The 25,322-nt window shown below is 39.2% G+C and overlaps 1 protein-coding gene across 2 annotated transcripts in view; it reads right to left on the bottom strand.

Moving 5' to 3' along the window:
• ALCAM (activated leukocyte cell adhesion molecule) overlaps positions 1-23,710 on the bottom strand; it is a 206,288-nt gene extending 182,578 nt beyond the window's left edge. Inside the window, exon 1 of one of the 2 annotated variants that reach the window (XM_061134379.1) lies at positions 23,140-23,710. In XM_061134379.1, coding sequence (XP_060990362.1) covers positions 23,140-23,212 — 73 coding nt within the window. In that variant the 5' untranslated portion in view covers positions 23,213-23,710. The remainder of the gene's footprint in view (positions 1-23,139) is intronic. The other variant, XM_061134378.1, reaches the window with a different exon arrangement.
• Between the last annotated feature and the right edge of the window lie 1,612 nt (positions 23,711-25,322).

The following is a 25,322-nucleotide window of genomic DNA, read 5'->3' as shown; positions in this document are numbered from 1 at the left end:
AATCTTTGAAGCCCTAGTAAGCGTAAATGGTAGCAAAGAAATGTCAATTGAGAAGCAGGCGATGTGCATTTTGAAGACAGAAAAGCCCAAGCACTGGGGAGAGAGGGTGGAGGCTCACTGACCAGGGCTGTGTGCATCTGCAGCAGCCAACTGGAAACATCTCAAGATGCCTAGGCTTCCCTCCTTGCTCGAATACCCAGTAGTGTGTGCCTGCTCGCTCAGTCGTGTCTTCCTCTTTGCGACCCCACGGACTGTAGGCCGCCAGGCTCCTCTGTCCACGGAATTCTCCAGGCAAGAACGCTGGAGTGGTTTGCCATGCCCTCCCAGTTTAGGTACCATCATCTCATACAGATGAAGTGAGTCAGGTGTTATGGGCTACAAGGGAAAGGAAAAGAGGAACTAAATACACTCACCTTACTGCCTCAAACTATTCTGCACCTTCTTAGTGGGCTCAATGATCTAAGAATTAATCTTAATTCTTTCAGCTTTAGGTGTTTTACATACTGTTGCCATACTTGGTGAAAGTGCCATAGTACTCTGCCTACTGATGTGGCATTCTTGAGGAAATGGACTATAACCACATTTTAAAAACACAAAGCCTTTTTGTTTGCTCCTGTAGCTATGGGATTACTATGGCAATTTGAGGGGATTCATAATGCCTTTCATATACTATTCATCCCAGCTCATAAACTGAAAGCACTTTTACTTAAATCAGCCTGGCTTCTATACATGACAAGTGAGATCAGTTATAACACTCTGGAATTGTTGATTACCTACAGGCAGGTGTTCATTATATTTTTCAATAAAAAAAAAAAACAAAACAACCTTTTACTCCCTGTCTTAATTTTAGTATCTTATTCTTTTGGTTGTTTCTTTTAATACATGTTTACGTGTATTTTAAAGTCTAATCTCTTTTGAATTAGCTCTTGAATAGCTGTGAACTAAATGTCAGATACAAAGGAGGGCCTAGAAATCAGAACAATTTGTATTTCTAAATGCCAGAATACAATCTAAAAGTAAGACACCATTAGACTGCCAGTACTGAAAAGAATCATTTTATGAGTGATGTTTCTGAAAAATGCCAGAGATAACAACTATAGGGAGATTCTGGCCCAAGTGCTGTCTCATGAATCAGGTGAGTTATAAATACATTTTGTATGAATCTACACTTGAAAAAAATCATCCTTTGTTGTTAGGAAGATTGCGAGGAGGGTTAACTCTGCCTCACAGAATGTGGCTCTGCTAAATTCCTCCAGTGAAGACTTAAGATTTAATATTCTTCCGTTCCTCTAAGCCATCCTTAAATTAGAATAACAAAAAGTTTTATTTGCAGATATTTATGCTTTGAAATTTTCTGATTGATAAAAACAATTTGGTAATACAATTTTTCTATATTCTGTGTAGTAATATTGTATCTTTGATAACCCCCGAGTCCTCTAGCTTCTTATGGGGTGCTAAGTATTCAGCATACCAGGCAAAAAGTAATGAAAATAATACAATTATTGTTGGCTACTTCTCCAAATATAAAATTAGTCTTAAGTAAGCTTAAAATTAAAAACTGGATGATATAAATTCTAAATTATGAAGAACTCATATGTAGCTTCATAGAAATGAATTGTGTAGACCTCTTTAGCTGGCTATTTTGCTTTTCTGTCGTATTTTTATTTTTAATGCAGAAATATAGTTCTAGATGATATCAGAAAGCAAATAATCTTAAGTTTGGAAAATAAGTTTCATTTGTGTAATATATTTTTTTTGTAAATGTGAATAGAATAATGTTTCCTAAGCACTGATTCTCCAAGTGTCTTAAATCAGACACCAGACACCAGATTAAACAATGCTAAACAAATTTCTTTACATCAGACATTAGTAAAGCTTATTTGTATACTGAATTTTAAGAGTGAGTATAAACATGTACCATTTCACAGATGAATTTCATGATACCCTAATTATTGGGATCATAAGAGTCTAAGAAACAGTTCTCCAGGACTTCAGTTCCACAAGTTTCTAAAGTTATCAATTTCATAAAACATGGTTCAACAACCTATGGTGTCAGAAAATTATCACTGATACAAAATTAAAATTTGTCTTCTTACATGTTTTCTTCCCAGGCTCATTTGCTTATCTACACATGTGTGAATTTGTTACCTATATGACTGAACAGTCTTATAGTAGGTATCATATAGGCTTACATTTACATTTGCAAGTCACTTCAAAATACCAATTAACAAGCAACCTGCAATATTTAACTTATATGCAGAGTACATCATGAGAAACGCTGGGCTGGAAGAAGCTCAAGTTGGAATCAAGATTGCCAGGAGAAATATCAATAATCTCAGATATGCAGATGACACCACCCTCACGGCAGAAAGTGAAGAGGAACTAAAGAGCCTCTTGAAGAAAGTGAAAGAGGAGAGTGAAAAAGTTGGCTTAAAGCTCAACATTCAGAAAACTAAGATCATGGCATCCGGTCCCATCACTTCATGGCAAATAGATGGGAAAACAGTGGAAACAGTGGCTGACTTTATTTTTGGGCTCCAAAATCACTGCAGATGGTGATTGCAGCCATGAAAGTAAAAGATGCTTACTCCTTGGAAGGAAAGTTATGGCCAACCGAGATAGCATATTGAAAAGCAGAGACATTACTTTGTCAACAAAGGTCTGTCTAGTCAAGGCTATGGTTTTCCAGTAGTCATGTATGGATGTCAGAGTTGGACTAGAAAGAAAGCTGAGTGCTGAAGAATTGATGCTTTTGAACTGCGGTGTTGGAGAAGACTCTTGAGAGTCCCTTGGACTGCAAGGAGATCCAATCAGTCCATCCTAAAGGAGATCAGTCCTGGGTGTTCATTGGAAGGACTGATGCTGAAGCTGAAACTCCAATACTTTGGCCACCTGATGCGAAGAGCTGACTCATTGGAAAAGACTCTGATGCTGGGAAAGACTGAGGGCAGGAGGAGAAAGGGACGACAGAGGATGAGATGGTTGGTTGGCATCACCGACTCAATGGACATGAGTTTGGGTGGACTCTGGGAGTTGGTGATGGACAGGGAGGCCTGGTGTGCTGTGGTTCATGGGGTTGCAAAGAGTCGGACACGACTGAGCGACTGAACTGAACTGAACTGTAATATCATCTTAAATTGATTTAAAGTGAAATATGGACTAGTATTTTGTAAAATGTCAACAGAAACGAGGGGTCATTTTAATCCCAATATATTTGTATGTTTACTATAATAAATCAAAAAACTTTCATGGGCCTAAAGAAAAGAAACAGAAGCAAGAAAGGCAAAAATGAGTATAACTGTTACTCTAAAATTTTATAATAATGGATGGCACTATATGCAGAGAAATGTTCTAATTTCTCAAGTCAAAATAAATACATTACTTACTTGAGAAGATGTATCTCTTCTATAGTTTTGGTAGTAGCACTATTGTTTAATAATCTTTGTATTAGTAGCTTATTTAAAAATAATATACAATTATAAATACTCAAATCACATAAAAGAATTTGCAGTTAAAACAGAAAAATCTTCCCTTCTGTCTCATATCCCCTGCCCTCCCTTTCAGAGATAGCCATTACTAAATGTTCTTGTATGTTTTCCAGAAAAAAAATAGCTTTGTATACACAAGCATGTTAAATGATTGCGTCTGTTTAAGGACATATTCCATTTTCTTGCAAATGAGCATATCATATACATAGTTCTGTCACTACTTTTTTCTGAATTAAGAAAAGGATAAAGAAAACTATAGTGGGGTAGTTTTCCACTTTACATGAAAATATTTTCCTCTTATCTATTATATTTGCATATGTATAATATTTAAACTTTTCCATGAAAGTTTTAGCATATTAAAACATTATTTAAGATGTTGACAACAATGGCAGTGCTAACAATAATAGATAACATTTCAGCCTGTACTTCTTGCCATTCAGTTTGCTAATCACTTTACAAAGATTATCTCAATTAGGTTTTTCAGCAACTCTGATATTATTACTCCTTTCACATTACAGATGGGCTTCCCTTGTGGCTCAGCTGGTAACAAATCCACCTGCAATGCAGGGGACCTGGGTTCAATCTCTGCGTTGGGAAGATCCCCTGGAGAAGGCAAAGGCTACCCACTCCAGTATTCTGGCCTGGAGAATTCCATGGGCTGTATAGTCCATGGGGTCCCAAAGAATCGGACATGACTGAGCAACTTTCATTCATTCACTCACATTACAGACAAGGAAACTGACCTAGAGAATTACATAACTTGCCCACTTAAGTATCTGTTTCAGTTATTCATTCTTCCTCTTTTCTTTCACAATATCCTTAATATAACCACTCAATTTATAGTGTCTATGAGTACATGCATGCTCAGTCACTTCAGTCATGTCTGACTCTTTGCAACCCTATGGACTGCCGCCCACCAGGTTCCTCTGTCCATGGGATTCTTCAGGCAAGAATGCTGGAGTGGGTTGCCATGCCCTCCTCTAGGGGATCTTCCCAACTGGGGAATCAAGCTCACATCTGTCTTCATCTTCTGTATTGCAGGTGGATTTTTTACCCACAGAGCCACCTGGGAAGCCTCTATGGTCTTTATATCTTGAATATTAAGTCTCAGGTCTTTGAAACCTAAAGAGCTAAAAGATCCACAGGGTCTGGTTAGACTCATTTTAAATCTAATTATTAAGTTCAAAATCTACCCACGTGGGGCTTCCCTGGTGGCTCAGTGGTAAAGAAGCCTCCTGCCAGGGTGGAGGACATGGGTTTGATCATTGGTCTGGGAAGACTCCACATGACACAGAGCAACTAAGCCCATGCAACACAACTACTGAGCCTGTGCTCTCGAGCCCAGAAGCCACAACTACTGAAGCCCACAGATCCTCGAGCCGTTGCTCCACAGCACGAGATGCCACCAAAGCCCACGCACCACAGCTAGAAAGTAGCTCCCACCTGCCTCAACTACAGAAAATCCTGCACAGCAACGAAGACCCAGCACAGCCAAAAATAAATAAATAAAAATTTTAAAATCTACCCGTTTTATCTTTTAAAAGAAAAAGAAAGAAAAGTCTGATCTTTTAAACTAAGTTTCCTAAAAGGATATTTCTACAATTGAATATTAAGCTAAGGTTCAGATCCAACATTCCAACACTCAAAAATCATAGACAATTTGAACCAGAGAGATCTTAAGTTACAGTTTCCATCATGCAAAGGATAAGAAAAATGAAGTGTTTATCACCAAGTTTATTATCCTTTCATACTGATCTCTGCATTGAAAGAGATATCAGAAAAATCTCTGCCTTGATTATGAAATACATATAAAACACCCCAGACAGACAATTGGCTATAACATTTTGTAACACTATCAGAGACAGCAGTCTCTGAGTCATTCTCAAAAGCAGCCAATTCAGAGTCAAGGAACTATCTTTTTTCAGTAGCTGAATCCTGTGTTGTGATTATTGATGTAGGACAGCTGTCTCTAAAGACAGAGTCATGGATCAGTGTTTTCATCACAGCTATTAATTCACAGTTTATTCCTTCCTTCTCTAGACTTTAAGTCTTCTTCACAAGACCTGTATTCTATAAGGCTTAATCAAGTTTATTGTTTTTTTCTGCACCAAATCTAACTTTTCTATATCTTTATTTCAAATATTGAGACCAAAATGAAAACATGATAGTGTATTCTCATCAAGTATGTTCAGTGTTGACTAGGGGAGAAGTTATATCCCTCCTGTCTGCCATAATTTAACACACTGATAATGCTTGTCTATACTTTATTCTCTATTTCTACAGTTTATTATTTTATTTATGTGACAATGTGATTGGTAATCTCAAACTGCAAAATTTTACATGGTTAGCTCTTAATTGAGCACATTGGTGAGAAGAGAAGAACAACAGTGAATACCAAGAGAGGCAATGCAAAGATCCTTTTTATTTGGCAATATAATTAAATCACACAGCACTTATAATCACATGGAAGGAAACTCACCCACTTATAATCAGTCACATGTTCTGGCCTAATATCATCACTGAACAACCAAAGAAACAGAAAACAGCAAAATCCCAGGGCAGAACTGAAACTTGGGGCTCATATTTCCTCTCCAGTCTCCTACATCACTCTGCCATTGATCACTGGCAGTCAAGCCTCACCAAATAGGAAAGCTTCTGGTCACTGTTATCAACGCCACACGATCCTGGTTACTGTTACTGATTCAACAATGGCAAACAAACACTCACTATTAAATATTTTCTAGTTTAATCATTAAACAATAAAGTTAGTGGAGTATGTGAACTATTTTCATGGCAGCTGTTTTCTAAGTTTCTTTTTCATTTTATCTTACCATTTGTGAAGCACCTATAGTTAATAATGTAGTTATGTGGTTAACAAGTACACACAGGTTCTGTTGTGAGAATCAATGTCAGTTTTAAAAAACTTAGTAGTACATCTCATAGCCTGCAAACATCTAAAGAGAAAAGACTAACAGATTGTGCAATATTTCCAGAAGGCAAAGTAAATAACCACAAAAAAAGTAAAGGATGATCTTATGTTTGAACTGTTTCTGGGCTTTGTTTGATGGTATTTTGTGGGGAGTGGAGAGGTTTGTTTAAATATTTTATTTTTATTTCCGCCTGCCATTCCTGTAGCAAACTCATTTGGAAGTTCAGCCTGTTTGACTTCTAAACATTGCTGTGGAAAATGTAATTACCACTTAGTTATTTTAATTTTTAAGGAGAAATTTCTAAATACCTATCTAGAAAATTATCTGAGGTGAGAAAAGAATATAAAACTCAAAACTTATCAATTTGAAGTATCATTACCATTTAATATGATATGAACCAGAGCGAGATTAAAACCATTGGGAAAATAATGTTTATTAGGTAACTTGATCATACTACCTTTGACCTTGTTTTCATGTTAAAGCATTAAATTCAGAAGGATACCATTCGAAACATTAGAGATTGTACTTGAAAAAGAAATACAATGACAACAAGTTATTTGGTAGTTCTTGAATTGGGCTTTGTGTTCAAACAGGCATGTGTCTCATAAATGTGTGTAACTCTATAGGAAATAATAAACATCTCTCACACGATTTTAATTTTTAAAAAATCCACAACTCACTTAAAAATCAACTAAATACATGCAATTATTTTCATATAATGAGAGGCCAAGTTGAGGCTATCAGGAAGCAGGGTCTAATGTCTCAGGGTAAAGGCAATGGGGCAAGAGGGTAGGAAGGTAGCATGTGGGGAAAAGTGTCACAAAATCTAAGCATGGGGAGTAATGTCCCCAGCCAATAAGAACTGATTCGGCTGCACTCTTGCCTTATGAATAAACCAGGGGAGGGAAACTGTAAGTAGAACCAAATTTGCAGTTATTATGGTCTTGAATTCAGTAGGCTTAAGCATGAGCCATTGTGCAGTTGATGCCAAACAGATGTAGAGGCACCTGTTCTAACCAAAGATATTTCACTGGTTCATTTTTGTATACCTAACTCTGGTTTTCTAATATCCATTTCTTCCTCCTTCAGGATGTCCACCTATCAAACTTCCTTTTCCAGAACTTGAGTAGTCACCCACTTATTTTTCTGTTATACTCATTCCTCTAACTTTAACTTCCTCTGCAAACTTGGGAGTTAAACTCTTCATTCCAGCCCAGACCCACCCTTTGAAACAGAAGCTCAATGCTCAAGCCTTATCTCAGGCCCACTAATCCCCAGGTTTAGAGAAGATCATTTAATACTATGTTAATAGCATATGCTCCATCCATCTCTTGGGGGAGTAGTTTCAAAAACACTGGCTTAGCAGATTCTCACTGGTTCATGTCGGGAGCTGGATTTGTATAAACAAGACTTCAGCACTCATCACAGATCAGAATATACATAAATATGCTTAGAATATGTATCAGAATATACATAAATATGGAAAATGACCATTATATTGTATATTTATATAACTTCACTATTAAATGATATGCCCTAGAATTATTTGATTTAACTTCAGTTGATCTCTGGAATTCAGCAAACTAATACCATTCAGAATTCCCCAACTTTGATAAAGAAACATAATTTCACATTCTGCTATTGTAGTATTGGATAGACACTGCTAAATTTGGTCAATAATTATCTGGGTTTCAATAGAGATTTGCATCAAAATTTCTCCGTAAGAAGTTTCTTTCCAGCCATTGTTCTCCCTACTCCAAGATAAAAAAAAAAAAAAAAAAGTGACTTTTAGTTATTGAGAAGAGAGATTCAAATTTGGAATTACTAGAGTTTATTATCAACCAGGTGCTGAGCTGAAAAGAAAAATTATTTTACGGTATGATGCTACTGGTCCACATAAGCAATTTGTGTTAATATCTTTTAAATAGCAATTTCTCTTTCATGCTAGCATTCAAGTTTTGTCTCTCTTTTCTCTGTAGACAGGTCCTCTCATTCACTCTTACATATTCCTCGGTAGTACAGGCTGCCCCCTTAAGCATCACTTGTCTTCTACAGCATATACAAAATACTCATTTTTTCCTATAATCACATTTCCTATAAGAAAATTTAACTTTTGAAACCTATTCACATAGAATAAAATAAGGCTCACTGATAAGGAAAATTATTTCATTGTATTAACCTTAGATTCTGCATCCATGGAAAACTGAAAGCTCTATGATTTATATATTGTCTGACACGACTGTGGGATGATTGTTTTGTTGGGTTACAATATTGTTAATGTGGAGCCTATATTAGAACCCTAGAATCCATGCAACATTTGTCATAGAAATGAGTAACATTTTTTCAAGCAGTAGAAGAAATTAAAAAAATTAAATTCTCATGTGGACTATTTGACTAATACAGACTCTTGACAGGTCATTGACATAGCCCAACCAGTTTTATATATATAAATAAAAAGTCTCATTTACTTGGCTTTATTTGAGAATATGTTTACACTGATTAATTTTTGATACATAACGCTATATGCATTCAACACTATACACATTCAAAGTCCTATGCTGTAAAGGCTGAAAGTGACAGTAGACTTTGTAACTCAAAAAATAAAATAAAAATTATAGTCTTTAAGCTTAAGATTGATTATACAAATATACTGGTCATTCTTTTCTAAGGTACTACTGTGCATGGAGCATACCAGGTATATAATCTGTGGGATCTATTAATGACAACGTGTTGCATTTGTGTTGGTTTATCTGGACAAGTACTTTTCTAATATATTAGAAATTCTCTGTGGGATTCAGGACTTGAGTATCAGACCATAGAAGTAAAAATTTACTAACAAGGTATTCTATAGGGAATAACAGAATACAGCCATGATAGGAAAGTTAAAATTCCAAACAACTGGGAAGGAGTCAAAGTAAAGTAAAAATAAGTAAATAAAGGCTTATGTTTTTAAAAAGACTTTAACTAGAAATCTTATAAGCATTAAGATTACTTTGCCCAGAGAAAAAAATCTGTTTCAAGTGCACAAGGTTTATTTTTCAGTAAAAACAAAATCCATTTTTTTCATGAACTTTTCTCTATCTGTACCTACATTTTAAAAATTCTTCGTACATTGATATGAATCAGCCATAGATTTACACGTATTCCCCATCCCGATCCCCCCTCCCACCTCCCTCTCCACCCGATTCCTCTGGGTCTTCCCAGTGCACCAGGCCCGAGCACTTGTCTCATGCATCCCACCTGGGCTGGTAATCTGTTTCACCATAGATAATATACATGCTGTTCTTTTGAAACATCCCACCCTCCTAATAAAAAAATAAATAAATAAAAATAAATAAAAATTCTTCGATAAAAAATACTTCTACAGAAGTAACACTAGATATTGTCCAAATTATCTCTGATATTTTACTGTTAACAGCCTTCAAGGCATGGCCCACAATACATACATATCTTTTGTGGTACAAATATATTCAATATTGCCTGTGTGACTAACCAACTTCTAATGAAATCTTTTCTATCCTGTTTTTGCCATAATCAGGAAAATGCCCTGATCCAAAGTTTTAAGTTAAGAATTCAAAACAGGAGAAATAAAAATATTACTGGTCATTTATTGCCTATTGAGGATGTGTTCCTACAATCTTCCTAGAAAAATTTAGTCTTAAAAACTAAAATAAATCAGTTTAAATGCACTTCTGTATTTCTCTGGATGATCTTACTTTTAATGTTCAATGTCTATGGGAACACAGTTATTAAGGTTTTTATTTTATGTTAACCTGGATTGGCACCTGGAAGTAAAATTAGACCAACTTTATTCCACTTCTTTTTATACTTCATTGCATAGCTTGGGTGAAAAAGTGAGAGAGTCAGTCGCTCAGTCGTGTCCGACACTTTGTGATCCAATGGATTATAGACCACCAGGCTCCTCTGTCCATGGGATTCTCCAGGCAAAAGTACTGGATTTGGCAGCTATTCCCTTCTCCAGGGGGTTTTCCTGACCTAGGGATGGAATCCAGGTATTTTGCATTGCAGGCAGATTCTTTACCATCTTAGCCACTAGGGAAGCCTGTAGCTTGGGTAAAGTGTGGCAAATATTTCTTTTTAAGAACCATAATTCAGGAGATTAACCATTCTCTAATTGAATTTCTAAAAGCCATTGAAAAATTATCCCCGTACAGATATTCATATGTTTTATATGAATATGTATATATATATATAAATCATATATATATATATGCTTTATTAAGATTTCTAATTTTACTTAATGTATTTATTCAATCTTCATATATGTATGGGGGATATGGTGTGTATCAGTAGACACTGAGTAGGAAAAGAGATTAAGACATAGTCCCTGCCTCCAGAACATAAAAATCCTCTAAGGTAGAGAGAAATGAGTCAACAGGCACTGGGCAATAGAGGAAATTAGCTTTAGAACTAAAGAGAGCATACACTTTAGGGCAATCAGGGAAGAATTTCTGAAGAAGATGGCATCTAAACTGTGTCTGAAGGATGGAGATGCCAGTTATTTTTCAGGCAAAGGGATGGTGATGGAGGAGGGTAGAGAGAGAACTCTGGAATAAGACAGTGACATGAATAACAACACAGGGTCAAAAAAGTCATGGCACACTTAGAAGTATGACTGGAGCACAGATTTCCAAGAAAGACTGTGTCAAGAAATGCATGAAGGACCTTAAATGTTACACTTAGAAGTTTGTATTTTATCTTTACAGTAACAGAAAGCCATTGAAGTATTTTAAGCAGAACAGTAACAAGATTCTTTCACATCTTAATTTCATTTTAATGGCAGATAGAAGAGGTTGGAGGGGTGCTAGACTGAAGTTTGGGAAAACAGACTGTTTATTTTTTTTACTTCCTTAAAATTGCTTATGATCACTACTCTATTGTACTCTGAATCTAGAGTCTACGTAAATCTGTCTTAAGCACATACACATTTTCTTACTCTTAAATTACCTCTGGCCAACTTACAAGAATGACCTAAAACAACAATACACTTTCAGACGCTGTGAACTAAAGTCTACAATTTTAGCTTTAATTTTACCTCTAAATTTAGACCACAATGCAATTATGTTTCACTATCAGACAAGAATTGTGTCATAATGAATATGGTACTAATAATTAATGGATAAAGCCTAGGCATTTGTGAATGACTTATTTGTTTCATACAGCAAATAAATTCAAAGTTAATGACTAATAAATAACATCACTGCCATTCATAGTCTGCTTCTTGAGTAGAGAAAAAAGGTGGACTGGGGAGGAGCTACAGCTGTCAGTTTTTTAATTTGAATAACCTGAGGCCTCTCTTTTTCATGTGTTATATTAGTGGGAGTAAGTTGGGTTTATAATCATATTTGGGGGAAGTTGGAGATTAACTGAATTTAAATATTTCAGTAATATTAACAATGTACTGAGAGCAGATTATTTGACAATCACACTACTGAATGAGCTTGTCCCTATTGCACACATCATTAGAGAAGAGGATTAAACAGTTTGCCCAAAGTCACCCAGCTAGGAAGGTGAAGAGTGGAGACGAGGTCTCAAAACCACTCAGTTTGCCTCCAGAAGCCACACTCTCAAAACTCTAATCTAAACAGAAAGAAAGCTAAATCAAACAAGCACTTACTTCAAAGAAGGCTTAAAACCATAATGAATAAGTTACAGGCCTCAATCCCAGGCTGCTCCACTAGCCCTGCCAAGAGAGCACATGTCTAACTTTAATTTATGAAATGTTTAAAAGATGTCTCTCTCTGTGTTGGCGATTCTTACACGTACTGGGCCATTTCTTTAACTGATGGCATTTTTTAAATAAATTAGGAGGTCTGTGTATAGAATCAGGCAATTTTCTGTAGAACTCATAATTTCTGTTTTGAATAAAAAGTAAATAAGAATCATTTTAAAACCTTTTTTCTTAATTGGGCCTCCAGCAAAAGTTATTGATTACTACTGATTCAAACCTATATAAATTTTTCTAGATCAATGTATAATTTTGAATCTTAGAATTTTTAAGATCTTAGAAATCATAAGACAATACTTCCATGACAAAAGTGAACCCCAGAAAAGGTAAATGAATTGTCAGGGTCACACACAAGTGACAGACTTCAACTTAGATTGAAAATATAGTTGGAGCTATCTAAATCAAGGGGATATTTGGAAAAATAAAAAAGTGGGAAAGATACGAGTATAGGCCATTTGCACATAGACATCTATAATCACTGGGTTAAAAATCTAGGCAGAGTGTGAAAAATACCAGCTATTTTTCCTCTTCTACTCCATTATATAACTGTCTTATTTAACAGATACCACAAAAGTAGTATCAAAATATTCATTATTTTATCACTGGAAATAAACTTATCCTTTGATGCCTTGCTGTATTAATTTGAAGTATGCTTCTCAAGAGTATACCTACTTTAATTTCCTCTAGTGATTTATTATTCAAAGGATATAGAGAACTAAGAACTAGGGTTTTAAAACATGTATTATGTGCAGAAGCACTTTTTGAATTCTATTAATAAGAGGAAGATATTGTTCAATTTCAAAAATATCATTAATATGAAAATTACAAATTTTTAATAATTTCATTATTAAATTAGAGGTCACCAGAAAATCATAATAAATAGAAGCATCCTACAGTACTCACAAAAGTAAAGTAGTGGAGCTCCCTCTGTTGAATTATGGTTGAGAAAATGCATCTTGTATTTAAAATCATAATTTTACCCTCAAAACAACTCTATTATAATATTGTAAAACTTTTCCCTTTCTAAGCTCTACTTTTCAAATTACAGAAGCACATATGCAATATCAATTTCTAAGAATAGTATTATAAACTGCTTATGTCTTTATAATTTTACAAAGTGTTATTTTTCTTTAACGATTTTTGTTTGCAGGAAATTACATTTTAAGGCTGCGATTTTCAATTTGTGTTTTCCTTTTGTTTTCCTTGAGTTTGTAAAACTGAAAAGTTACTTGACAGATACTGGGACTATGATATGTCCTAATAAGAATAGGAATTCCAATTTTGTTATGGAAACTCAAAAATGTACTTTAATGGAACTAAATATATCTTCCAGTCAGTAAAGTGAGGTATTTCACAGATTTTTCTGTTACAAATAAACTGACACTTATTATAATATTATGAATTCTGAAAAACGTGATTCATAATGATTATTATTGGTTGAGAGTCCACTTTGTGCTAGGCACTGAGTCATGCACTATGCATTCATTACCTTCTTGAATATTCACATCAAGTGAACTTGATAGTATTGTAATCCTCGTTTTACAAATGAGAAGATAAAGGCAAGAGACAGTAATCAAACTATTGTTCTGATCCAGAGCCCAAGTTCTTGAGCTCTTGTGCAATGGAATATATGCTATGTACTGACAGTCTGTGAAATCTGTAAGCAGTGACAGTCTACAAAAATTAAGCAATTATTTTTTAATACCACTGAGGTATAGCCACAGTGTACACACACACACACAAAATCACTACTCAGGTAATTCAAATCCTTTTTAGTTCAATATTGAGGATCATTTTTCTAGAAAATGATAACCTCCAAACCATACCTGGAAACTCTACTCTTTTTACTGTTTTATCATTTATTTTAGAAAGAAGACATACTTATCAGCAAAGAGAAAAACAGCTGAGTTGATGCAGGTTTTGTTTTAATAAACATATTTATTTGCCATTCCAGTATGATAAGAAAAGCAGTTTTATCATATACTAATCAGTCATTTCTAAAGGAAATTTTCTATTTGAGAATTAGATTATGATACACTGGGGTTGGGCTTCATAGAAGATTAATCCAACAGGGTAAATCCAAATATATATTACATTTTACTCTTAGATCTGATATCAAAAGCATTATTCATTATTCATATTTTGCTCATCTCTGCAAAAATATAAAACCTATGCCTTATGACCAACATAAACATTTTTCTTAGAAAGTGTCATACCTATCACCAGGTAAAGAAAAATGCCTACAGAATGAAGGCCACAAGTTTGGATATTTAAAAGTAAATGCTAGGCAGAAATTGCTTTATTCATAAAATTACAGTATGTACATACAGTAAGTCCATTTTGAGCGCTTGTTGCCTTTTAAAAATATATCTTCAGCATATACTTGTTGGAAACTTCATGTATATATTTTATGGTTTCTCCACACAAAAGTGATTATAAAATTATACTTTACTCATTTCCATAGTTGGGCCAAAAATTACAGGGTGAACCATATGTAATAGCACTGATATTTTTTAAAAACTTATGGAAGATGGTATTTTTATCAGCTCAAAAAAAATTTTGACAATCCTGTTAAAACAAACTTGGAAGAACTGTTCAAAATATGATTTACTTAAAAATGAGGTCTATTCAGTAAAACTTATTAAATAGGGTTTAATGTGTATTGCATCCACAATGAACTAACATGAATATTTGGAAACCACTTGTGTAGTGAAAAGCATTATCAACTACTCTTAAGGTTCACATCTTGCTCCCTCTTAATCCACTGCTTCAGTTAATCTCATCCCACAGAGTATGAGTCTTCTAAAAAATATGGCTTATGATTACATGGTTTATGTTCTAAAAGTTACCCATCTTATGTGGAAATAGCAATGATAATAATTCATAATAAATGCACTTCTTTCCTGCATTTGTGGCTCCAGGGTCATGACTGCGCATGCACACACCCTCCTGTATATTGGGGCTTCCCAGGTGGCTCAGTGGTAAAGAATCAACCTGCCAATGCAGGAGACACGGGTTCAGTCCCTGGGTGGGGAAGATCTTCTGGAGAAGGAAATGGCACCCCACTTCAGCATTCTTGCCTGGGAAATCCCATGGACAGAGGAGCCTGGAAGGCTACATTTCATGGGGTCGTTAAAAGAGCTGGACACAACTTAGCGACTAAACAACAACTCCTGCATATTCAAGTTAGACATCAAACTGTCTAGAGTTTTCCCTTACATAAAGATGTGTGCCAATTATTCCTATAATTCTTACTTTTCCCACAAGCTCTAAATAAATAAGAATTAACATATTATCCTGGTTTTTGAAAAGTTATAGTAATAGTAGAGGAGAAGTATGGGTAAGGTGCATCTGCATATACCTTTGTTGCAATTAAAGATATGTCCCTGCATGCTAAGTCGCTTCAGTCATGTCCGACTCTTCACAACACTATGGACCATAGCCCTCTAGGCTCCTCTGTCCATGGGATTCTCCACACAAGAATATTGGAGTGAGTTGCCATGTCCTCCTCCAGGGGACCTTCCAATCCCAGGAATCAAACCCAGGTCTTCTTAGGCTCCTGCACTGGATTCTTTACTGCTGAGCTGTAAAGGCAGATTCTTTACTGCAGAGCTGCTGAGGAAACTTCTCAAAGATACATATTTCATTTTTAAATAGAGATATAATTGACATATATTTGTTTTAGGTGTACAACATAATGATTTTATAGATGTATATATTGCAAAAACCATCAACCACAATAAGTTTAGTTAACCATCATCTCCATACATAGTTACAAGTATTTTCTGTGATGAAAACTTTTAAGATCTACTTCCTTAGCAACTTTTAAGTATATAATTCAGTATATGTTCTTTGAACTGTAATTATTAATAGAATCGCTTTCTAAATGTAAAATACATATATTCTTTGACTCAACAATTTCACTTCTAAGATATTTTCCTGCCAACATAATTGATCTTATGAACAAGAACCAGTATTAAAATGTCCACCACCATATTGTCTGTAATAAAGATTAGGGAAAAATCAACATTTCCAAGAACTGGGGAAATGGTTAATTATGGTATGCATAATAAACTCCAATACACCATGTGAAAAAATGAGGTAGAGATGTGCTGATATTAGATATTCTCTTATTCTCCAAAATGTGCTTCTAAATGAAAAAGGAAAAGTACAAAATGGTATGTAGAGTATGTTCCCCCTAGGTATTTTTATTTTATTTTGTTTTTTAAAATTTTTTTCCCCTAGGTATTTTTAAAGTGGAGAAAGTATACATGCAAATATGTGTTAGTATACAAGAATTTGAATAAAATCAAAGAGATCCTCTGCTGAACCCCACAAGTGGTAAGTAAATTAGAGAAATTACAAAAAAGAATCTGAACAATGTCAAGGAATTCCTGGTTACCTCTAGGAGTGAGAACCATATTCCTTCTCCTTAGTGTAGTCACTCATCTCATTCCTTCAGTTCGTATCTTCTGCTTAATTATCTCTCAACTTTAGATATCACTTCCTGAAAGAACCTTTCTGATTTGTTTTCCTAATCTCCAGACCAAATTTGGCCACACTGATGTAAAATGTTCTTTATGCATCCTTGTAGTACTTAGCAAAAGTTCTATCCAATAATTATATAATTAGCTGAGTTATGTCAGTTTCCCAGAGAGAACATAATTTCTTGACATGAAGGACTTGGCTATTTAGTAGCTAGTTTATTACGGTATCCCCAGCACCAAGCTCAATCCTTTGCACATACTGAACACAATTTGAATGCTATTATATATGCTGAATGGTTAATTGACAAGAGTTTTAATTAATTTTGGCTTGGTTATACTTAGGCAAGTAGCTAAGTACTTTTAAGGTTCTTCATAGCTCTAAAACCTTGAACCTATGGGTCTAAACATACATCAAACTAAAAACATCGTTGTCCCCAAAAATGGTGGTTAAGTCTCTTTCAAATTTTACTTTTCTTTACCTGTATCTTCCTCTGTCTTAGCTGTCAACAGAAGAACTGAAGAAGATGGAAGTCTCAGACACCTTCTCAGTTTCCCAGTAACCCCTCTTCTACCACATTTTAGCTTCTGATTCATGAATTGCATGCCTTTAACCCTTCAGTCTCTCTCTCTGCATACACATACACACACACACATACACAGATTAAACTTGCCATGATTTTATTCCAGGGGAAAATTAAGTTTGAACAGTGGGCAACAATATTCTTATTGGACACTGCTCTACAATATATGAGCCCCTATAATATTTTGTGCCTAATAATCTGGAAAAGAAGGGTGTAAACTGTGGATATGGAGTTAAGGATCTGTAGGAAGGACCCCTGTTACTGCCACACCCCTCACTACTATTGTGAGAGGCAGACTGATTGCAAAAATAATACTAACCCTCTCTCCTGGTCTTTATCAACCCCTTTAGCAAAGTGATTTTAGCTCCTTCCATTCAATAAATGGAGATGATTTCCCCACCCTTGAATCTGAGCTGGGCTTGAAATTTGTCTTTACAAACAGAATGTGGCAGAATGGTTTTCCAGAAGACTTGCACACTTCTGCCTTCTCTCAGAATCCGGCTTCCATCAAGAGAACTAGCCTATGGAAGCCAATCAGAAAATGAAAGACTATGGAAAAGAATTAATTTTTCCTGAACAACAACCAGTTAAATCTCAAATGCAAAGCTACATAGGCTGACCCACAGCAGACTACAGTAGAATGATATGGAACTAAAACCAAAAAGCACCCAAATGCCCAGTCTAAATTGCCAAACTGAAAAATAACAAACTACATAAGACAGTTGCTGTTTTAAGCCATTATATTTTGGAGTACTTTATTATGTGGCGTAGTTAACTGACACACTGTGGTTCAAAATTTTAATAAGAGTAGCAAGACTTCTTTTTGTTTTTTGCTTGATTTGGAGCTAGAAAACCAGAAACCTCTCAACTATTAGGGAAAGTACTTAAGAATATGCTGATAAGAGTTTTAGCTGCAGTGTCCAATGCCCTCTCCCTTCAATCTATCCTATTAATGAGGACAAATCTATGCACCCTTTAACTGTGTGCTTAGATAATACCCTCTCACATTTCCCACCTCCATTTGCTTTTGGAGTTTTCTGTATATCTGAGACCCTCAGAGACAGATGAACCAAACAACCTGTGAGTAACCAATTAGGAATAGTCAGTCTTGACACTGACTGTCCTGGCCTTGTTGTTGGCTGTTGCAAGTCAGGTCACCATATCTAGCTGATGGAACTGTAGCTCACATGTACAAAAAGGCTTGAAACCCTCCTTCAATTGGATAGATATCCTTGGTAATTTATTATTAGATTGAAATTGACAGTGGAGCTACTGAGAAACTTTACAGAACAGAATGAGAATTGTGCAGCTGGCTAAGAAAGGATTTCAGAATCAAACTGAAATAGGCCTTCCCTAGATAACTCCATGGCTAAGTATAGCTCTCAGGTGAATTTCAAACACCACTACTCTCTTGGCATCTCAGGTCAATTTGATTTCCACTCCAATCCATGGAATTCTTAATGTTTCACACATACTACAATATTCAGGGGTTCCAGCCATAACCTTATATCTCTTTCGAACTTGACATTAAAGAAACATATAACCCCTTATTGATACTTCACTGTAGCTGATACTTAAAATAAAAAGGTTAGAAATAAGCAGTGTGTCAGGATGAGGAATGCCTTAACTGTAGTATTCTAACTTAAGTATTCTAAGAAAGACACATAGACAGTCAAGTCATTAATAATTATTGTGACCATATAATTTGCCATCCAAACTGCACTTCTGAGAGTGAAAGGGTGCCATTAATAATTGAATAAACCAGGCATAAACCAGGAGTGTCTTGGATCTACCATGATGTATGGGTCATGGAGTGACAGAGAACAGAGTTTTAGGGAGGAAAAAGGCAGGGAAGGAAGCCAGAGAAACTGGACAGCTGTCTAATTTCTGATTAGACTTTTCTCCCACAATTTCATTTCATTATATTGCAATACTATGAATTCTTATGGAGAAGGAAATGGCAACCCACTCTAGTACTCTTGCCTGGAGAATCCCATGGACAGAGGAGCCTGGTAGGCTACAGTCCAAGGTCACAAAGAGTCGGACACGATTGAGTGACTTCACTTTCACTTTCACTTTCATGAATTCTTAGAAGGTCAGACATAGTCATGTTCATTGAAGTACCTCAACTCAAAGTTGAATTATGTAATCCTTTGATTAGAAATTTTTGGATTTTGCACAACTCTGATTGCCCCTTGAATAGAATAGATAATTGAGAACTGACTGGATAAATAAAAGAGGAAGCACTAAAAGCTAATTTCATTCTTGGAACATACACTACAATAATGGGATCTGATAATAGGTTACCATAAAACAATTACTGAATACTACAGCACATTTGGAACTAGTCCTAGCTGAAATATATATGGTATTCTGTCTAATATGTTTGGGGGAGAGAACATAAATTTTGTTATTTAAACAGAGAAATTAGCTGGATGAAAATATCAGTAACTACAAACATATGATATTTTGTACACTATAGGGATACTTGTAATAACTGTAGGATTTAACCTTATCAAAAGCCAATAATATCCTTTTTTTAGATATATTTTAGTCTTGGCTTTGTTCTCCACAGGAAAAGGAAACTTCTGCCCTAATAAAAAAGTAATGAGAAATATAAATGGACATTTTTCCCGTCTTTTTCAATCTGTATTGAAAATCAAAAGGAGCTGATATCCAAAAGTAATAATCAAATAAACATTAATTCATCACTTACCACTCCCAAGAAAATTTTCTTTAGTATTCCAATAAGTTAGCTCAATTCTTAATATGCTACATAAAATCATGTGTGAGAAATAAAATGGGCCTTTGTGAAAATCTAACAATTAAGAATAAAATTAACACTTTGAGGGAAATTAAAGTTTCTGTGTATACACACAGGCAGAGTTACCCTTTCATCATAGCTGCACCTATGTGCAGAGAATCTGGAGCATATGTCAGCCGGGTAAATTCAAGGAAAGCACCGATCTGAGCATCCGAGCCTTCCGACCCGCAGATCAGAGGCGAGTAGGCAGTGAAATGACTTGCTCAAGTGCCTGAAGGTAAATGGTCCTGAAACAAACCTAGAAAAGCAGTTTACTTTAAATAGTGCCCCATTAAATTATAAATTGCTATTGGATTAAATAAATCATCAAGGAAACAGCAGTATTACTGGCTTCTAAGCAGTTTGCAGTTTTGAAATTATAAATTTAAATAGTCCCACATGAGGTAGTCTGAAAGGACATTATTTGATGTTTTCCCAAGGCCTCTTAAGATAAACAGATGCATTCCGAACATAGTATTTCACTGGGGGGGGGGGGTGCAGCTTCAAGGGTGCTTATGTTTTGGAATGAACCTTATATCAGTGAGCAATTCAGAAACATTGCAGAGAGGAGCGCACACAGATGACCCAAGAGAAGAGATAGTTAATTACAGGACCCCACCTTCCTGTAAATAACCAAGGAAAGCCTTTTTAAAGGCAATACAAAATGTCACCACAGGCTGACGCTCTTTCTACGAGAATAATGAGATTCTTGCTCCCTCAGATGCTGAACACATACTTCATCGCCTTTATCGCCGAATTCATTTTCCGTGGTTCATAGATAATCCTCCCCCTCCCTTCAAAACAGACTACATACCATGCCTACAATATATTGATTTCAATGCTATATAGTGACTATAGACGGGAAGACCTGCAGGGGCAGTTTCACAAACTCTAGGTTTCTAAACACACTGTCAAAACGGCTCCGGAAATGACGGGCTGCACGCGGGGCAGATAGTTAGTCCCTTCGCCTAAGCCAGCTACTGGCACTGCACCCCCACTGGGCTCGGCTGTGCTGAGGGATCCGAAGGAGGCGCACTTGCCGTCCAAGACTTGCGTCCAGAGTCTGGACATGGCGGTTTTAGTGTCATAATCCTTTCTTTCAAAACACACATGCCGTACGGAGAATCTGGAGCATACGTCAGCCGGTTAAATTCAAGGAAAGCACCGATCTGAGCATCCGAGCCTTCCGACCCGCAGATCAGTGGCGGGTAGGCAGCGGTTAACGGAGCCCTCCTGGGCCGGCTGGAAGCGCGCAGTCGGGTGTCGGAGAGAAACGCGAGCTTGCTGAGCCAAAAGAGTCGCCCCAAGATCCGAAAGAGGAACCTCTCCCTTTATAGCAGTTACAAGTGCGGAAAAACCTGTCCTCCGAGGTGGCCCAACTGAAAATAAATTCCAGCACTGAAAAGGAAACTGGGCGTGTGCATGTGGTCCGGGGGTGGGGGTGGGGGGGTGTAGGTGAGATTACATTCTCAAGGTGCCGAGGGGGTTAAAACCAACTGTAGCCGTGTGGATCTTCGCATTTTACAAACTACAGCAGCCTCACACTCCCTCCTCTCCCCTCGGCTCCCGAGTGAGTGCCCTTCCTTCCCACACCGGACACTGGGATCTGGAAAAAGTGAGATCTGTACAGTGCCTGACCCAAGGGGGTCTCCCCATCCTCCCTCTCGGGTGTTCTCGCCCCACCCCACCAGCTTTCAATCCGGTTCAACTCTGGCTTCACACTCGAAGCCCCAGAACCGGCGATCTGTCACAGACCCCTCTTTCTCTTCCTCAGAACAGCAGGTGAGCTCATTGCTTCAACTAGAAATGTAACTTTAAAAGAGACCCGATCTGGGGAGGGCACCCACCTCCCGCGTACCACCACCACTAACACACACAGCGGCGGCAGTTCACCAACACCAGGGATCTTCAGGCTCTAACCCCCAGCCTCACTCTTCCCCCCTTTCCTGGGAGAGATCCAGAGGCTTTCAAACCTCTGCTTTGACCTGAGCTGGCCAACAACTCAAGGTATGTGCAGAAATAAAAGATGCGAAAAGCAAGTGAGTTTTCCTTTGATAAAAACTAAAGCAAGGAGCAAGAGGACAAACAGAAGCCAGAATAACAGGAAGTAGGAGTTTTATCTTCAACTGTCTAGGAGGGGCTACAGATCAAAACTTCAAAGGGAGAAAAGAATGTCCCCCCAAATCCTCAAGTCAAGGGAAAAATTAACCTGCTGCTCTGTCAAGCGACTGCGAGCACGCGGAACGCCCTGGGAGGATCAACTCCTGTCAGCCACCCAGCGGGTCTCGAGGATGACAGCGCCAGGGGACGTCCCCAAGGGTGAGGAAAGGGATTCCCAGGCGAGATATATTAGTTGTTGGTTGGGTTTTTTTTCCCCCCTTATGAGTCTCAGTACAGAACTGAAAACTGAGGTCGGATCGCGGGTCCTGACCAATCCTCAGCCCCCTCGTTAAGGGCGCACAGACCTGGCTGCGGACTCCAGTCCAGGCTGCGTCCTTTGCCCGCCGTCACCCCCACCCTCACAACCCACCCAGACAATGGACGAAGGGGCTTCCAAGCCGCGGCCGGAGCTTTTCAGCGGTTCCAAAGAGGAAAGCCCGCCCTTCCTTTCTTCACCTCTCACCCAGGGGAAGTTACCAGGGGATTTATCACGAAAAAGCGCGAGTTATTGCCTCTGAGAGCTAGGCGAAAGGAAAACTGCCCAGAGCGCAGTGACGTGGACTTTGATACCCGAGGGGTTGTCAGAGGGCGAGAGCTCGCCACCCAGGCGGGAGCCGCATGGGGGAAGGGGAGAGAACCAGACGAAGCTTGCCTGCGGGCCCCCTGAAGCCCCGACCCCAGCCGCACCCAAACTTCCTGGAGATTTATCCAGTGCCCCCAGTCGCTGCCCCAACTTGAGCCAAGCGATCGAACTCAAACATGCGGCACAGGTGAGGGAACCCAGGGCCAGCTCTGTGCCCGCACCGCCGGTCCCTTACCTCCCCCATCTGCCTGGGCGCGCCGCCCAGCGGGGTGGGGGGCCCGAGGCCCCGGCCCGGGACCTAGGAAGCTGCCCCCCGGTCCAGGCCGCCCTGGGGCTGCTCCGAGGCCCCTGCTCTTACCTGGCCTAAGGACAGCAGCGGAGATCAAGAGGCAGAAGACCAGACGGCAGGAGGGGGCCGCCTTCGAAGCCATATTCCTCCTCCTCGGGGACCACCGACAGAGTCCGCGCCGCAGGAGGGGGCGTCGTCCCCGGCCCCGCGCGCTCGCGGTCCGGACGCTGGGGGCAGAGGCTTCTCCCCGACACACCGCCCTCTGGGCTGTGGCGCTGCACCTTCCCGTCTCCGCCGCCCGCAACTTTCCACCACGCAGTGGCCCAACTCCTCCCGCCTCCCCTTCCACACCCGCCCTCGGCCCCTTTGGCCGCTCCTCCCGGGGCCGGCGACCCTCTCTTCCCGGGAGACACTTGAGTAATTCGGAAAGGTATACGTGGTTCTTTTTAGCGGGTCTGTTGTTTTCCTTCTCTTGGAATAATAATAATGGTAGTGGCAGTGTGCATAAAAAGCCCGGTGTTAGGAAAGAACTGCCGGGGGTGGCAACCGAGGGGCGACAGGTCCCGGCGGTCTCCTCAGGTGGCAGCGGCGGCGGCGAAAGCAGCGGCGCCGGCGGCGGTCTCTGGGCTGCTCTGAGTGGAGGGACTGGAAGGCGTGTGTAAGCTGCCGCTCTCCTCCTCCCTTCGCCCTCCCTCTCTCCTCGCAGCTCCCCGCTTCGCAGGAGGTACAGCCAAGCGCAGGTGGTAGGAGCGGGATCCGCAGCCTAGAGGCGCTGCAGGACCAAGTCCCAGGCTGAGGCGGGATCTGGGACTCCTCTGGGAAGTCGCGCGCGCCGCCTCCCGGAGCCCCAGGTGGGCGGGGCATTTGAGTGGCTCCGCCCCGGGGCCACGCCCGCCAATAGGAAGCGGACCCAGAAGCAGCCGGCTCTCGGTAGGGCCTTCCGAGACCGCCACTTGCAGTGTCGTTACCAGAACTGCGTTCAGACCTAGCTCGCTTCACACTGCCCACGCAGCTTCGCCGCGGTTCAGATTGCCCCCTGTTTGCCCCCAGACGCCCGTTCACTGACTCACTCCTCAGGGACTTTTCGGCCGTGATATCGCAGCCTGCTTCTTCTGTAAAAGGAACACTAGGGCAGGGAGGTGGGGTACGGACCTCGCCGGGGGCTCTCACTTTGGGTCCACGCTGGGGGGAGGGGAGCAAAAGAGGGAGGAGGGGCTGGAGGAGGTGGCTAGGGTGGGAACTTGCCTCCGAGAAGTTAAAATGAACGGCCACTGATTGGCGGGGTGGGGGGAGCAACTTATTAGGCTGAGTCCTCCTTCTACCCGCACCCCCCACCCCCCCATCCCCGCCACGGGCCCTTCTCGCACACACCTTTTGCAGGCTGATCGCTTGGGTCGACTGCCCAGTTGCAAATAGAAAATATTTACTCTTTCCCGGGGGAAATTAAATCAGGAATTTCTAGATCCATACTTCGTCACACAGATTTTCCCAATGTCTGCAAAAGCCAGAGCGTGTGTCTTTTTTATTTTGAATTAAGCGGCGGCTTTAAGTTACAAACAGAAATCTTCAAGTTACTCTAACAGCCAAGCTTCTTTTCCGTTTTCAGAAAAGCCAGGCATGCCGGCAGATGGACAGGCTTCTCCGGCAATTTCTAAAGATTAAACCACCTCCCAGGCGGAACATTAGGAAGCTGTGCTGCTTTCAGATCAGACAGAGAGCATGAAGGAATATTTTCCTCTAGAACACCTGGGTGGAGCTGTCGAAGCCCTTAGTGGCTCTAAATCCGGGATGTGGGATCACAACTCTCATCCACGAAGCATAATAAAATCTTGGTCCCAGAACCACTTCGCCAAGGCATTGAATAGCCTTCTGTGCATCACAGGGTCACCCCTGTGTGAGGCTAGTCTGCAGAAGAGAATGTCAACTAGCAATCTTCACATACTGCGCTTTCATCAGAAGGCTTGAGTCACCAGCTAGATGGGGATGAGCGGAGTTGGTGGCAGGAGAAATAATAAAACAAGAGGGAGCACGGTCGCGTGTGCACACACAAGTCTTTGAAATCTTTTTCTTTTCATGCTGAAATCTCTAAGCTCCGTCTTCCGCTGTGATTTTTATGATAAAGGCTGCCAGTCTTGTGTTCCTGGTTCTTCTTACATTACACTCACAGTATTCTAGAGTTCTTATATTTTTTTCCTCTCTAAATAAGTAGTTTCTCCCTCTTGGTTTTAACATGAACATTTCATTTTCACCTA

The sequence above is a fragment of the Dama dama genome, chromosome 31, assembly GCF_033118175.1.
Source record: "Dama dama isolate Ldn47 chromosome 31, ASM3311817v1, whole genome shotgun sequence".
In the NCBI taxonomy this organism is placed as follows: Eukaryota; Metazoa; Chordata; class Mammalia; order Artiodactyla; family Cervidae; genus Dama; species Dama dama.
Note: the sequence above shows the minus strand (reverse complement) of the source record. Positions and strands in the feature narration are given on the sequence as shown.